General features: G+C 42.1%; 1 protein-coding gene across 1 annotated transcript in view; it reads left to right on the forward strand.

The window, feature by feature from the left end:
* The first annotated feature begins 1,179 nt into the window (after positions 1-1,179).
* Positions 1,180-17,877, forward strand: part of CNGB3 (cyclic nucleotide gated channel subunit beta 3) — a 140,575-nt gene continuing 123,877 nt past the window's right edge. The window contains exon 1 of the mRNA XM_073329320.1: positions 1,180-1,294. Coding sequence (XP_073185421.1) covers positions 1,180-1,294 — 115 coding nt within the window. The remainder of the gene's footprint in view (positions 1,295-17,877) is intronic.

The raw sequence follows: 17,877 nt of genomic DNA on the forward strand, positions 1-17,877 counted from the left end.
CAGAGTTCAGGAGTGTCTGGATCTTAGGTTTTAATTTGGGTCCCAACTTTACTTTTTGTATTAAAAAAAAAATCTATCAAAGATCCCAGAGGCAGAATTAAGAAATTTGCGCACACGCACACACACACACACACACACACACACACACACACACACACACACGTGGAAGAATGGATAAATACCCATGCATGACCAGCACAGCAATTTCCCAGGCATTCTGCCAAGGGATGGGAATAACTAATTTTGGGAGGGACTGTTGCCAGTTGCAGCTCCTACTGCAGTCACTGGGTGTATCATCACTGACATCAGTAGATGCAAGAGCAGGAGTACATATCCTGAAATCTAACCCAATCCTGTGCAGATGGCCAGCAAAGACTATGCACCAATTAAGTTTCATTTAAACGCACAAAATACGATGCAGTTGTGATATAAGTGGCAAATAGCTCTTGTGCTGGTCCTCTGTATTAGGGTGAAAACTCTTTCTGTTTTCTCTCTCATTTTTCAAAACATAAAATGAACATTTCTGAGATCATTTGGATTTACATAGCCAGACTTGGCAACTGTGATGGGGTGGTTGCCCCTCACTGGTAGGTAAGCAGTTAAAGCCATCCTGGGGAGACTGCGCGAGAGGCAGCCAATGAGGAAAAGACTTATAGTGCCAGGCAATCCAGAGGAGCTTTATTGGAACAGTCAACCAGGGCCAGGCTGGCCCATATAAGAAGGGGCTGCTGAGCAAAACAGAGACAATCTCTCCTTAGAGGCTAAGGGAGGAGGACTGGCTGCCCTTAGGATAGTTGAGAGAGACAGCCAGCACCATGGATAAAGCAATACTGGGCAGGGTCAGTAGAGTAGGAGAAAGCTCCAGGCTGATGGCTGCCATGCTGAGGTCCTGATACAAGGGCAGAGAAGGTGCTAGAGCTGTGGGGAAGTGGCCCATAGAAGGAGACAGCAGAGTTGGAGGAGGGATGGTATGTGGCTGCCAAGTATAGGGTCCCTGGGTTGGGACCAGGAGTAGCAGGTGGGCCTAGGTTTCCCACACCCCTGCTTGCCACTGAGTGGAGTGACCAGTTCATGGACTGTAGTTTGCTACTGCAACAAGTGACTAGAATTGGGACTGCAGTTTGCCACTGAGGCAAGTGGTTGGACTAAGGACTGTCAGTCCCCCAGAAGGGGGGAGCGATGCAGATCCTGAAGGTGGAGACAGATGAAACAATGGGCAAGACACCACCTGAGGAGGGCGCACTGGCAACTCGCAAGCTAATTCCCAGCACAGCCACCAGGAGGCCCTGCGGTGGTAAGTCCTACCCCATTACAGCAAACTTTTCTGGATTTGTTTGTACTGAAATACAGTATAAATCAAATTTGAATCTTTCTCTCCAAGAATAAGTTACTTACTATCTGAGTAGGCATTTTTGTGTTTGTCAGGTGTTATTTACATTGGATTATTAAATTTTCTGTTTGTGGTTAACTAATTGGTTTGTTTAGTCACAGTTGATTTGTTGGACCTTACAGTTCATGTTTTAACTTTATAAAATTAAAGTGAAGTTTTAAGAACAGCAATGAAAACGCTTTCTAATTATATTTATAGTCAAATATTCCCTAATTTCTGGAGAATGGTGGGCAAAGCATTATGGGTGCGATCCATCATGAGTATTTTCATTGACCTCAGGTGAGAGAGCATCAGGAAATGACTTCACTAGGGCTTACACCAGAGGATAGTAATGTTTACCTGCTTCCTCAAGGAGTACTGTGAGGGCTCAATACCTAGTGTTTGAAGAGACTATTACTTCACATTTAGACAAAACCTTCTAGCCACGGATTCCAAAGTTTTACAGTATCAGTGATTTAAGTATCACAACACCCCTCTGAGCTACAGTGGAAGCTATTAATAAAAAAATCAATATTTGCCAACAGTTACCGCCTGTTCTAAATGCTAAGTATTCTAAGCACAGATTCTCTGAGATCTGGACTTTTTGCACCACAAAGGGCAAAGGGTGCCAAAAACAGGTAAAAATGGCCAACAGAAAACTCCTCTGATGTAGGAGAATTCCACATCCAGATTTTGCTCCAGCCATCTTCCGTACCCCCACCATAAGTGATCTGTTGGGTGACCACAAGGGTGTGGAGGAGCTCTCCACTGGTTCAGGGTCCACTAAGGATGCCACAGTAGTGTTGTATCTTCTGACAGCTTCTCTAAACACTATCAGGGTTGGGACCAGCCCAGATTCTCTCTCAGAACTGTAACTGGCTCCCTGATGTCCTCTTACATAAAGGCCCCCACATATACTGAGTGGAGCTCAGGTGGAGAAGAGAATGTGAGCCAAAGCATAGTAATCTCAGATACCGCTGTGTGATAATGGTTGGCCTCTTCAGCATGGTTCCTTGAAGTCAGCATATTATTCCCATTTTTAAATGAGGACACAGAGCAGCTCCATGAGTTGCCTAGACCTCATAGTGTCTGTGGAATAGCTGGGGTTAAGAACTAAACATCCTAATTTTAAAGACTTTACTGCAACCACATGATCATTGTTCCTCTCATTAGAAAATGCAGTTGGTCACTGGCCATCTTCCTCCCTTACTCTTTCTCTCATTAAGATGCAGTTCATTTCACACACCTACCTGCCACCTATTGAATACTTCTGTATGAATTACTTTTATTGCCCATGTATCTTTTGGAAATTAGATACTCAGATCTGTTAACTGGAAATAACTAACATCTGCAGTCAGCTAACCTCGGTATCTGCAGTATTCACTGTATTCCCAGAAGAGGGATATCTGAGGGAAATCTTGCAGATACTGAGATAATATCTATTTGCCTTAGGTAAAAGTGGTAAGTTTTTCTATATCCTCTCTGTAGAGGCTGATTCTCCTCTCACTTATCACCCATTTACACTGGTGTAACCCCATTTACTTCAGTTGAGTTACTCCAGATAGACCCAGTAGGAAAAGGAGGATCAGGTCCTGAATATCTATGGAGTGGCTTTCTTTTAATCCACAGCAAATTATTTTAAAATTTAAAGTAGGCCATCTTGAGACTTAAACTACTGGCTCTTGTCTTTTTTTAAAAGAGAAACTGGTTCCTGAAGAAAGTCATAAGGCATGTCCATCAGAATTCTGTGGCTTATGTAGATTGAGTGAAATTTTTTACTTACTGCAATTTTACTAATTTCTTCCATTTTCCTGCTTTCTGAGACTACTTCTAGGAAAGCCAAATTAGCACAGACAAAAATCTGTCTTTTACTGGCTTGAGGTCTCTGCCACAACCTCTTAATGCTCAGCATAAATTCTTTAGGGCTATAACAGCTATTACAGAAGACAATCAAGGCAAAGTTGCAAAACAACTGAAGAAGATTCAAATTATATTAAAATGAACTGGAGCATTGGAGATACAGTACAAGTTAGATGCACATCTTTGCCTCACTCAGCTGTCTTTCTGGCTTCCAAGTAAAAAGCAAAATGTTGAAATTTGATTTTGTAGGTGGCTGGAGTGCAATTTTGAACTTTGGAGACCCGGGTCTGATCCAGAACCCAGTGAAGTTAATAGAAAGTCAATGACTTTTGGATGAGTCCCTCAAAGGATTATTTCACTCACAAGAAAGTAATAAAAAGTTTCAAATAAGCCACTATTTGCAAGGCAACAATAATACTGTGTGCATATGTTGGCAATCTACTATATTAATAAAAATCTCAAGAGTCAGGGATCAGCTGACCTAAAAAGTGGTAACATTGTTGGGTTCGTCTAGGTAGGGGTAACATCATACACAGATGGAATCTCACTTGTATTTCACGGTCTGAATCACTTCCAAACAGGACCCCTGAACAAGAATATTCTATGAATCCCAATCATGGGATATTTGTCTCTGGTGCCTAAGGTTCCAGATTCTCTCTCCTCCTAGTTCTGCATGCTGCAGTCTAAACATTAATGCATTGCTCCTTGCATCTTTCACCTTAAAATAAAGTAGAATGGTGGGAATACTGCACAATCAATATTTTATTTATTTGGACTATGAACAATTTGGAATTTATTGTAAGCCTGGAGAGCATAAAGTCCTGGAGGAAACACCCAAAAATTCAGATTTACTCTCTTTGGACAAGTCATACGAGGTGTGTGGAAATGCTTTATTTTGATTTGATTTTTGTGTGTGTTTAAACTTGGACTCCTTTGTGCTTACATTGGCTATCACTGAACCTATGATAAGCAGAATAAGAAATGTCTTTCCAAGAAATTAGCAAGGCTTATGGATGAAAGGGCTGGAGCCTTTATCTGTAAAGAAGTGAATGTGGGACTATTATTATTTAATTTCACAGTGAGTGAAACCTTTGGCAGCGAAAATAGTATTGTTTCTTATGTGGGGGGAGTATCCAGAAATTGTAAACTTGGGGGACAAAGGGTGTTACCAGAATAAACCAATTGTCCATGTAATCTAGTTTCAGGTCTGACTGTCATCTGTGCCATATGCATCATGGAAATGTATGCATTCCCCCGACTGAATGGGGGACGCAACCTACTTTGAAAAAGCTGAAGCACTCAATGCTTTTTTCCCCCTCGGTCTTCACAGACGTCAGCTCCCAGACTGCTGCACTAAGCAACACGGTATGGGGAGGAGGTGAGTTGCCCTCAGTGGTGAAAGAACAGGTTAAAAAAGCTGGACATACACAAGTCCAGGGGCCGGATGCAATGCATCAGAGGGTGCTGAGGGAGTTGGCTGATGTGACTGCAGAGTCATTGGCCATTATCTTTGAAAACTTGGGGTGATTGGGGGAGGTCCTGCACAATTGGAAAAAGGCAAATGTAGTGCCCACCTTTTAAAAAGGGAAGAAGGAGAATCTGGGGAACTACAGACTGATCAGCTTCCTCTCAGTCCCCAGAAAAATCATGGAGCAGATCCTCAAGAAATCCATTTTGAAGCACTTGGAGGAGAGGAAGGTGATCAGGAACAGTCAACATGGATTCACCAAGGGCAAGTCATGCCTGACTAACCTGATTGCCTTCTATGATGAGATATGAGGAAAGTGGTGGACATGACATACCTTAACTTTAGCAAAGCTTTTGGTACTGTCTCCCACAGTATTCTTGCCAGCAAGTTAAAGTATGGATTGGCTGAATGGATTATAAGGTGGATAGAAAGCTGGCTAGATCATCAGGCTCAATGGATAGTGATCAATGACTCAATGTTCAGTTGACAGCCAATATCAAGCAGCGTGCCCCAGGGGTCAGTCCTGGGGCTGGTTTTGTTCAACATCTTCATAAATGATCTGGATAATAGGATGGATTGCATCCTCAGCAAGCCTGTGGATGATACTAAGCTGGGGGGAGAGGTAGCTACACTGGAGGGTAGGAATAGGGTTCAGAGTAACCTAGACAAATTGGAGGAACGGGCCAAAAGAAATCTGGGGTTCAACAAAGACAAGTGTAGAGTCCTGCACTTAGGACTGAAGAATCCCATGCACTGCTACAGGCTGGGGACAGACTGGCTAAGTGGCAGTTCTGCAGAAAAGGACCTGGGGATTACCATGGACAAGAAACTGGATATGAGTCAACAGTGTGCCCTTGTTGCCAAGAAGGCTAACGGCATATTGGGCTGCATAAGTAGGAGCATTGCCAGCAGATCCAGGGAAGTGATTATTCCCCTCTATTAAGCACTGGTGAAGCCACATCTAGAGTATTGTGTCCAGTTTTGGGCTCCCCACTACAGAAAGGATGTGCACAAATTGGAGAGAGTCCAGCAGAGGGCAATGAAAATGATTAGGGGGCTGAGGCACATGATTTATTAGGAGAGGCTGGGGGAACTGGGCTTATTTAGTCTATAGAGGAGAAAAGTGAGGGAGGATTTGATAGTAGCCTTTAACTACCTGAAAGGGGGTTCCAAAGAGGATGGAGCTAGACTGTTCTCAGTGGTGGCAGATGAACAAACAAGGAGCGATGGTTTCAAGTTGCAGTGGGGAAGGTCTAGGTTGGATATTAAGAAACACTATATTTCACTAGGAAGGTGGTGAAGCACTGGAATGGGTTACCTAGGGAGGTGGTGGAATCTCCATCCTTAGAGGTTTTTAAGGCCTGGCTTGACAAAGCCCTGGCTGGGATGATTTAGTTGAGGTTGGTCCTGCTTTGAGCAGGGAGTTGGACTAGATGACCTCCTGAGGTCTCTTCCAAACCTAATCTTCTATGATTCAATGATAATTCAGTTATATGATAAGGGCTCATAGGGGTCTTTTGCCACTTGCTCTTTGTTTGACAAGACAACAGGGGTAACTTCCCTGTTTCTTAACGATTTCAGCCCCTTTATGGTATTGTTGAATCAGACCTGACAGATGGCTTTTATTCCTAGAGTGCATAAAAACCATTTGCAGCAACAGTCAGATACTTTATTCTAATGTTCTCCAGGTGAGAATACACCCTGAATAACTGCAATGGATGTTTACTCCTCTTCAGGCAAATGCCCAGAGGCCCGGTGATTTAAAAGGGGCTGGGTGGATGGGATAGAGATTTTTAAAAAATCCAGTTTCCTTGGGCTGCTGCTCTGTACAGAACACCAACCATCACTGTGACAGTAACAGTTTGCCCGGCACTGCTACAGCCTGCTGGTCTGGCAGAGCATCAGCCACAGCAGCCTGCGGACCATGAAGCTTGCCGCTTCTAGCTGTACAGGAGCTGCTGGGCCTGCAGTGCTGGCTCTCCAGCTACGGGGCTGAGGACAAGGAGACTCTAAAGAGGAACATGGTCCCTCTGCACTACCAGATTTTCTTTCAGCTCCTCATCAAACACAAGCCAGCAAGTTCAGCTGCCCTAGATTTGCCGAGAGGCAGCTGGGGCTAGCCCCCCTTCACTGCTGCTAGCACTGGCCGATGAGCTGCTATCACGAGGGCAGGATGAGGAGCTACTCCACCTCTCAGTCAGGGAATGAGGCACAGGATTTCCCTCTGCTTTCGCCCCTGGCCATCTCCTCAGATCTCCCAGTAGATGTAGCTCACCATGCCTGCCATCTCCTCGTCTCTCTGGCTGTTGATGTCCCACAGCACCAGCAGTGCAAGTATTGTATTGAATATTTTAACTTTGTTGGTCATATTCAGTCACATCTTGTATATCAGTTTTTCCCTTGTCTTTAGATTACACATGAATCATGATTAGGTGTTTAATTAGCCTACCTGATACTTTAGGTGTTTTCTTTGTGCTTCTTTAAATGTGTTTTATATATTAATTTCATTCCATAATGTATTTATTAAATTTAAATATGTAATTCAAAATAACAAATTCTCCTTTTTTTATTTAGGCTCACAATTTGTTTAATACTGGTGCTGTAACTGGAAGAAAGTTAACTAGATCAAGCAATGCCACAACTTGCACATAGTGGGTTGTAATGTGTTAGCAACAGGATAAAAAGTAGTCTAGTAAACCTCAGCCATCCCTTTCTAGGGGTACATTGATTGTACTGCCTGAGGCCCTGGAAGTGCTCTCGGTAGGCCTGCTCCTCTTCCACCCTCACATTCACCCTCATTTTCAAACTACACATCCTGAACACTGTCCTATACTGACAATATTTTCCTAAGGTCCTTACTCCTGGCTAGTGGGTGTTTTACATAAAGGACTAAGTAAAAACTGAAGGCCCCATTCTCCTGTCCTTAAACACTCTGCTCTGTTAAGAGCTGATGTAAATGGCAGCCAGAGGCAGCCATTAGTAATGCACAAGTTTTATTGGTCCAGCAAAACCCAGGAACATATTCTTGATTGTCATCTACTGGCTCTTTATCTACTAATAACTAATTATAAAAATCTACAGATGGAGATCCCTGTAATATTTTTTCCATTCCCCTAAAAGAGCAGATCAATTCAGTAGATCTGCTGAAGCAAGGGACAATTTCCTGGAGGCCCTTTGTCCTGTACCCTGGGGTCCCTAGACAGCCCAGATGCCTCTGACTGTCTGCACTAATTTGTTGGTGTTCCCCCTATAGATATGGGTGAGAAATCTAGCAGAGGACAGCTGACACTGATCTCCCTAATCACATGGGATTGTGAGGCGGGGGGGGCAGCATGCTGAGGAGGCAGCTCTATTTTCTTCAATGACTCTCTCCCCAAATCCACAGGCGCTTCACTGTTTAGTGAAGAACTCAGTTGTGCAACCCCATCTTGATCACATGCAGCAGGATGTCTGCAGACGGACACGAGCAAAAAAGAGCAAGCACATTAGGATGTGCATCTCTGACAATTTCTGCCACACTGTATGAAAGAGCCCAAATTTCCTGTATGGAAATCATATTCACACTTTATAATCACAACCCTCTTTAGAGTTTTCTTAGTGGAAACTCTGCTCAGTGTGAAACAGAGCAGAGATATTTCATCCAGATTTGAATATTTAAAACCAATTAAATTGGGCATAGAATACTTATCACTTTACATTTATAGTGCTTTGCAGGTACAAAGCACAGCACAAATATTAACTAATGCAAAATGTGGCATATCTAATGAAATGACATATAAAGGCTTATTTATGTGTCAGTGGCCTTAAGAATAAATAAAAAGGATTTGACAAGGATAGACAATGATCAGGTAGCTCTTTTCCATCTTAACTTCTATGATCCTGTGTAAGAATCAAGGCTAAAAATTGACCCATTCATAAATAGTTTTCACTAGTGAAAACATCCATTAATCTCATGAACTTCTTATAAATGAAGGGGTATTGAAAATGTTCCAGAGCCAATGAGTGGTGGAAATAGGCAATGAACGTTTCAGAGATTAATCTTTTGGGATTTATTCTTTGAAATCACTCACCTTGCATGCTCTTCAAGACCAGGACTTGATTCTTTTCCTATATACAATTTGAATGATAGATTGGGTGGCTGAAAATTGGATTTAGTATTTTTGAAATATGCTTTGGTTAGGAACCTGTTATATTTTAGTCTTTTTGTTTATAGCTTGGTAACTGCTCCACTAGTTTTCTTTAAAAGATGCAGTGATTTTTTCCCCCCCTCTGGTTATTGGCAGTTTATTTGTCTTGAAAATTGTGTGCCTTGATTTATGAATAGTCTTCAAATCTATGTAAAAATACAGAGGCAGGTCTTCTAGCTCCAGTTTCTTTTATATAAAAGAACTGTATGAAAAATTATCTTGCGAATTATCAGAGGATTGAGAATTAGGCACCCATTGGAGTATAAAGAATGCAGACCCTGGTCACAGGGACCTGATTCACAGCTCCTATGGGATTACTGGTCATTTTAAAAAATTCCTTAAATATGCATGCTTTTCCTCATGAAGAAAGACAGCAAAGGAAGTGCAGAGAATGGAGTTAGCTGTGTGAAAGGAGTTGGGCTCCAGGTATAGTGCTTTCACAGATGCTGTGCATTGTATAGCATTTACAAACTATATCATGCCCCAAAATCCATATATTGAATAAGAAAGCGAAGCCCAAGTAAGGGGTGTCATTCACTTGAAACTGCTCTGGAACACAGAAACACAGCAGGACTGGAGGAACAATTCTCAGCTAGAACATATATTCCAGGGCCAAAGATGCTTCTATAATATGCCTGTGACCAGGCTAGTATGGAGGGAAAGGTGGAGACATGCTGTGCTGTTTCCTCAGGGGAGGTCTGGATCATGTGGATACAGTGTCTGTAGCCACTGGCCATGCCTGACTATTTATGCAAACACCAAGCCATGCAGAGAGCTGCAAAGTCCTCTGGTGCAGGTACTTCAGAAATGTGTCCACTTGTTGAATGGAAATGAAACACTCCACTGCATTCACACTCCTGTGCAATACAATAAAGTTTTAACTTCATAGTTTTACCTTTAAATCTTTTTGCAATTCTTCCTCACCTACATGTTGGACTTCAACCTCCTATTGTGTCTCCACAATCAACCTCTTGGCTCTACCAGTGATGCTATTCTCAATCCCTTGTTCATTTCCTTCTCACTCATTTTTCTGTGGCCTCGCTATGCATGAAATACCCTGTGTATCCCAGTTCACCAAACCAGAACCATCTCATCATCTCCCTAATTAAATCCCCACTTCTTCTGTGAGTCTCTCAAAGTGATTCTGTAACCAAACACCTGACTAAATTTACATTTTACACACCCACTCTTCTGGATTTACAGGTGTGTCCTGTCTTCTGTGTCTAACTTTTAGATTGTAAACCCTTCATGACAGGGGGACGGTGGTGTACTGAAAACTGTTAAGATTGTGAACCATCATTTTAGATTCTAAGGATTTTTCCTGGTCCTGCTTGCAATCTGGGGTCTCTGTAGGGAAATGTGTGATCAGTCAGTTCTGCAGCCAGACAGAATAAAGTCAGGTGGAGTGAATTGTGCCTCTCTGTTTTAGGGAGCAGCCTGCTTTTTCTCTCTTGGTTTTTAGGTTCTTATGGGTTATCATTCTGAATTCTAACCAGAAAAGTAGTGTTACATTTCAGCTTTCCAGCGAGAATATTTTATGTTTATCTAACGTATCTGCATGGATGCTGTGAAACATTACAGGGACCAACTTCAAATCCGTCTACTTTACAGTATCAAGCATATTGCTGGCACTAAGAAAATATTGGTGCATCTCAAAGAGCACAGTATGTCTTGGACTCCAGGGTTCAGCAGTCCATGGATTTCCTGCATATTAGAACTCGGTACCTTCATTTAGTGCATTACCAGCTACATCAGTCTTTGATATGAGGAAGCAATGATGTGTGTAATGCCCTCTAATGCCTGTCCCACATAAAGGATAAAGGATATAACCGCTCCCACCAATTAATGGAGATGATCTTCTTTAGCTCAAGTCATACTTGATGTATTTTGGGATATGAAGGAAAGACTTTTAGTCCCTATTCTGAACATGAGCTCCCAATGTGATAGTGAGGTAAACAGGGGTACTGTGATCCTTGGATGTATAAGGAGCAGTGAGTAGGAATAGGAGTAAGGAGGTGGTTTTACCTTGTATATGGCACTAGTGAGACTGATACTAGAATACTGCATCTCTTCTGGTGTCCATTTTTTTAAAAAGGATGTTGAAAGATTGGAGAGGGTGCAGAAGAGCCACAAAAGTGATTCAAGGGCTGCAGAAAATGCCTTCCAGCGAGAGAGAGCTAAAGAACTCAATCTGATTAGTTTTTCAAAAAGAAGGGTGAGAGGGGACTTGATTAGTGTGTAAGTACCTTCTGAGAGAGAAGATAACAATTACTAAAGGACTCTTTAAACTAGCAGAGAAAGGCATAACAAGGACACTGGCTGGAAGCTGATGCCAGACAAATTCAAATCAGAAATAAGGCACAGAGTTTTAACATTGAGGGAATTAGCCCTAGGAACAAACTACCAAAGGAAACGGCAGATTCTCCATCTCTTGATGTCTTCAGATTGAGACTGTTTGCGTTCCTGGAAGATATGCTGTAGTCAGACACCAGTTGTTGAGCTCAATACAGACCTAATGGGATATAAGGTCCTGTGGTATACAGGAGGCCAGACTAGATCTAATTGTCCCTTCTGGCCTGAAACTCTAAGAATCTATTGCTGTTCTTGAATGAGTGGTTAGTGTGGTAATTCACTGTTTGCTTCAAGTCCTTAACACTAGTTGCCCATCCTTTCCCAAGGAAAAATCAAACTAATGGGGGGAAAAATACTCTTAAGTGCCAGTCTTGCACTTTGAATTTCTTTTGCACAAGTATAAAAGTCCCATCAACAGCAATACCTCTGTGGTTGCACACAAGAGGGGAAAAGGCCACAAAGACTGGAGGGGGTATTCTGCACTGCCATGTGCACTACAGAGCAGTGCTCCACAGTGTCACAGTCCACAACGTGTAATGGGTGTCAAGGACATGGTTAATGGGTCCGTGGGCATGCACTTCACCCCACCTCCCCCCATTACCTCCCATTGGGTATGCAATAGGTATGGAAATTTTTGCAGTCCATGGATATAGCAGTATCTGCACTGGCGTCCTATGCTCTGCTGCATAGTTAATCTAATCTACAATTTTAGAGAGGAAATTTAGTTTAGTGGTTAGAGCTGTCAGGGTTCCCTCCCCACACTGAACTCTAGGGTACAGATGGGGGGACCCACATGAAAAACCCCCTAAGCTTATTTTTACCAGCTTAGGTTAAAAACTTTCCCAAGGCACAAATTTTGCCTTGTCCTTGAACAGTATGCTGCCACCACCAAGTGATTTTAGACAAAGAACAGGGAAAGGACCACTTAGTGTTCCTATTTCCCCAAAATATCCCCCCAAGTCCTTACACCCCCTTTCCTGGGGAGGCTTGAGAATAAACAAGATGAGCACAGACCAGCCTTGGATTTTTAAGACCCAAAAAACCCAATCAGATTCTTAAACAGAACTTTATTAGAAGAACAAAACAAGATAAGAGAACAACTCTGTAAAATCAGAATGGAAGATAATCTTACAGGCAGTCAGATTCAAAACATAAGGTTTTGCCTAGAGCAATTCTCTAAGTTACAAAAAGACACAAAAACAGGAATACAAATTTCCTCCAGCACAGCAAATTTCACAAGCCAAAACAAAGAAAACCTAATGCATTTCCTAGCCAGATTACTTACTAACTTTCCAGGAGTTGGAGGTCTTGCATCCTTGATCTGTTCCCGGCAAAGGTATCACACACACAGACAAAAGCCTTTTCCCCCTCTCCAGATTTGAAAGTATCTTGTCCCCTCATTGGTCATTTTGGGTCAGGTGCCAGCCAGGTTACCTGAGCTTCTTAACCCTTTACAGGTGAAAGGACTTTGCCTCTGGCCAGGAGGGATTTTATAACATGGTATACAAAAAGGTGGTTACCCTTCCCTTCATATTTATGACAAGAGCACTAGCCTAAGACTTGAGATACCTGCATTTAATTCCTTGCTATTCCACAGGCTGTGTGACCTTAGCTTCTTTGTGTCTCGGTTCCCCTCCGTAAAAGGGAATAACAGTAATTCCCTCCCTTACAGGGAAGTTGTGGGAATAAATATAAAGATTGTGAGGTGATCAGTTACTGTGGTAAAAGGTATTTCCAAACTACTATCAGCACCTGAGATGGATAGATACATCTGCTAGAAATAATGGAAATCTTGTTGAAAAGTTTCTCTCTCTAAACCATTTTATTTACATGGAATATAATATCCTTTCTTTAATTCTCTTGCTTTGGTCTTTATTACTAAGAATATTTGCATGTACAAGGAATCTTTTTTTCCTGAGATTTCATTTGCTCATGGCATTGTAATTCATTGCCATGGAAGTGATTATGTAGTCAAAAATGGAAGATAATGACTTCAGGTGAGAAAATAGGACAGACAGTATAAGCATTATTTTCTTCCAAGACACAAACGTTTTTCATACTTTTCCATGAGATGATATAGCAGCTCTTTAACTATTACCATTCAAAACATCATTTTCTACCATATGTTGCCTGCAGAACAGTGGCATTGTCAGTTCAACAAAAGAGAGAATACCTGTAAATTGCAAAGTTATTTCAGCACTGGAATCCTAAAGAGCTATATCTCCTCCTAAAGGCAAATGGAGTAGTCAGAAAACAGTGATTTGCATTCCTCATGCTTTCATTTCAAAAATATAAAATCTCTCAAGCCAAAATATCTCCCTGGGGTATTTCTGTCATAGCATACAGCCAAACAATTTTATTATTTGAAGATTTTTTCTGATTTCCCAAACCACGCTGGAACAAAATTCATTGGGTTCCAAAAGTAAGATATACTGTATTATTCCATGGTTTCACTATGCAACACACCAGGAACTGTTTATTCTCAAGAAAAATCCTTTTGTCAAACTATTCTTCTCAAATTCGTTGGACAGATGTGTGACAAACGTAAATCACCATACAAAGGAGTGCAAATAAAATACACGACAGGATTAAAATACAATTAATAGGACCCAGAGAGTTTGCAGGAAAGTGTGTAACTATTTGGATCCTGCTATTTAGCAGAGGACAAACATGCCAGGCTGTTGAGGTTATTACATTGTTCTATCAGTGGCATCTGGCTTCTTGGCAGATTCTGTAGGCAGTGAGGCAAGTAGTTCTAAAGCTGTTTGCAGTTTTATATCATAAACTATTGAATCTGATGGGATGCACAAACTTCTGTGTCTGTCTTCCTAAAGGCTACATTTAGTCTTGTCAAATATCAGAAGGGTAGCCATGTTAGTCTGGATCTGTAAAAGCGACAAAGAGTCCAGTGGCACCTTATAGACTAACAGACGTATTGGAGCATAAGCTTTCATGGGTGAATGCATCCGACAAAGTGGGTATTCACCCACGAAAGCTTATGCTCCCATACATCTGTTAGTTTATAAGGTGCCATAGGACTCTTTGCCTTATTTAGTCTTGTATTTGCTTTGAGATTCAGTGCAACAACCTCTCCTGTTTCAGTCTACCTAGCCTAGAAAATAAACCTTTTGAGAAAAATCTTTCATGAGAATGCTTGTGAGCTCAGTGCGACCCATCCATTTTATTTACAAACAGTAGGCTATTATTTGTAGTTCAAGTGTTTAAATAACTGTGGAGAAATGTCACTATCTTACTAAACAGATTTGCTCCATCTGTGTATTCAGGGACGTATCTGCTCACTTTAACAACAATATATGTTTATACTGTTTTACTCCCTTTAGCCCTGCAGAACCAGTGGAGCTGAGACACAGTGAAATGGAGTCCATTCCTTCTTGTATATCAGTGGGATTATTTGATAACTTCCAATTACTTACACAACTAGGGTGACCAGATGTCCCAATTTTATAGGGACAGTCCTAATATTTGGGGCTTTGTCTTATATGGGCGCCTATTCTCTCCCCCCCTCCCACCCCCACTCCCTGTCCCGATTTTTCACACTTGCTATCTGGTCACTCTACTTACACCTCTGCAAGTCACTGAAGACAATGGGGCCACCCAAGTCTCACTGAGGGCAGAGTTTGTACCATAATACTTTTATTATTGATGATGATGCAGAAGTAGGAATGGCCCCAGCCTGAATCAGGGTTTGACTCATTGTTGCCCTGGAGCCTCTGCACCTATTGTGTCAAGTTGCTCAGGCACTGCAAGGGGAGAGGAAACCAGGCACAAGTTCCCTACTGGGGATTACCCTGGCACAGTAGAGGAATCTCCAGTGGAGACACAGCTGGCATTGCTGGCTTCTGTGTCTTTGTCCCCAGCGTGAATCAAGGGTAGAGAGGTGGAGTATCCAGAGCACACTGCAGTTCAGCTATCCCCAGATGGCATACAGTCATGGATGAACTACAACCAGCTGGTGCAAGTTACAGTAGCCTGTAGCTGGGGCTGAGAATTAGGGAGCCATAACTAATGACCTGACAGACCCCCTTGCTCTGGATGCAGCAAAGAATCTAACCATTTGTGTTATAGATACAGGCTTGGACAAAGCCTTGGGCTACTAGCCAGAGACTCTGGAGTTATAATTCCAGCTCTCGTGCTGACTCCCTTCTTTAGCAAGTCACTGAATTTCCCGTGGTCAGTTTCCCTGTCTGTCAAATAGGAATAAATTATGTTTACCCACTTACGTACCTCACAGGGGGATTGTAAAGCTTACCTAGTTAATGACTGAGGATGAAGAACACTTGTTTAGTGCTAATATCCGTATTGTTCAATGTCTCAGCAGAGGGTTCTGTGTAGCACGTGTGGGGAAGTGTTGGTGAGAGTCTTCCTACTGCTCCAGCAGAGGACTTTGTGTGTCTAGGAGATTCTGGTGCCACTCCAGGAGAGGTCTGTGGGGGTGAGGGACACGCAGCAGGAGGAGCTGCCATTCTGAGCCTGCTGTTCAAGCACTGGGTGAACTGTGAAGTTGAGGTCTTGGATGGGGGTGGGGTGTGAGGGTAAGGGCAAAATTCTTCCATACACAAAGTCCTCTAATAGGGCAAGAGGTGAATCTGAGGTCTCCATCCTTCCATACTAGACTCTAGCCAACCCAAAGACAGGAGGCTGGTGGTCTGGGAAGGAAAGGGATCCCAACAGGCTAGGACTCCCTTCCTGGAGACTGGACCAGTAAGCCAGAAAGGAGCAAGGTGCCAATCCATCTGGGACCAATGGCAGGACTACCACCAACCCAAGAGGGAGCTTTTGTGCAAATGACTCCTGTTACCACCAAGAGGGGCCTGCCACAGTACCAGAGGGGCTCCAGCAAAGGGTCCTGAATACCTTACTCCAGCTGTGGTTGTAAATTCAATGTACACAGAGTCAAAGCCCTTAGTTCTCATCAAATAGTAGAACAGTTTTCGTCTACTGGCATTAATGGAAGTCATGCAGTTAAAGCCCCAACAAGGCTTTGAAAATATCCCCCTTCCCACTGTTGCATTCACAGTGGCTCAGGTTTAATGGGCTATATGCTAGGAGCTGGGTGAGAGAGAACAGGATCTTCAGGAATGAAGAATGAATTTTTTAGGATTGCATCAGGAGGAAAATGACTTATCTGCAGTTTTTACAACCCTGGAACAACCACAATGTTAAATGGTATGTAAATCTTTTCTCTTCCTTGATAAATACTTAATTTTGTTCATAAACTGCTTAATCAGGAACTTAGTAATGCTCCTGATTAATGAGTTTATGAAAAAAAAATCACATTTTATCACAAGCAGAAAAGGCAATTATGTAGCTTTTAGAGCCATAACCAAGCCAGGGCAAGACTGCAATAGAAGAAAAATGGCTTCTTTCCAGCTTTACAGCCCTGGCTGAGTTTTTAAAATATTAACAAAATCTTTTTCTCCTACACTGCTAAAACTTTCATTGTTTCAAAAACCACTTTAAACTGGGAAACTTTCAAATTCTTTCCTAAAATGTCTTATGGGTGCAGGGGACATTTTAATCAGACTATTTGAAACAGTTGAATACTCTTTTTTTTCTCTAGAGATGCAAGGACTGTGCTCTGGTTGCCATTACAATGGAATATTTATCAGTTACCATTCAGTGGTATTTACAATACCATACTACTTTCCTGTTATTAGACTGTAGCTAAGCTTGTATACTGCACTCTGTACCATGTTATTTGAGCACCTTAGAATAGACCAGAACTGTATTTTCTGTAATATAACTTGCCTGCTTACAGCTAATCATTTACATAACCCTTTGTAGGACTGGGACCTTGCTGTATGGTAACTGTGGATAACTGCTGGCTTTTCACTAGTGACCACTGTATCTTCTATTTAGCAGTAAGAGGAGTTGTTCGATGTATAGCTGGGATAATCTACCTCTTAGAATGTGTTCTTCTACAACTTCAAATAAAACTATTGTCAGAGCTATGTAATCCTATTAAATATGGCTTGGGTGTTTTTGTTCATGTTTGATGAAGTCAGTCTCAGTTGAGCAGGCCCTACCATATTAGACATCACATCGACACTGACCCTCCCTATGCTGATATCACATACTGGGCATGGTCCTTAGCATTTTCAACCATGATTGTTTTCAGTGGGTGTAGTGGGAAATATAGTACTTGAAGAGGACAAAGAGCTGTGGCAAAAGAAAGTCTTTTCATATTATTTAATTTGTAGGTCAACTTAGAAAATGTGGTTGAAATTAATGGCATTCCACTAGACAATGGATTTTAGGAGTTGAGTTAGGTGAGCCTGAATTGGAGTTTAGTACTTTTGGAGGAATTTTCATAGACTTATTTTGAAGTACAGCACAATCTGCTCCAATTAAATTTGCAAGTGGAAAGGAACCATTTGACCATATTTGCTTGTGATGGCTTGAAAATCAAAGTTAAGGGGAAATGAAGACTTCACAGCATTCTCATCACCTACCCCCATTGAAGCGCCTTCATGTGAATACAAAATAGTTGGTGGGTCCTGGGGCAGCACTGAGGATAGCCATTCCATGAGACTTGATTCCCTAGCAACCTAGCCGTTTGTCCAGCAGAAGTATGTGTAGCTGTTAATGATGCTCCTTCAAATATTAACTTCTATGTATAT

The sequence above is a fragment of the Lepidochelys kempii genome, chromosome 2 (assembly GCF_965140285.1).
Source record: "Lepidochelys kempii isolate rLepKem1 chromosome 2, rLepKem1.hap1, whole genome shotgun sequence".
Lineage (NCBI taxonomy): Eukaryota > Metazoa > Chordata > Testudines > Cheloniidae > Lepidochelys > Lepidochelys kempii.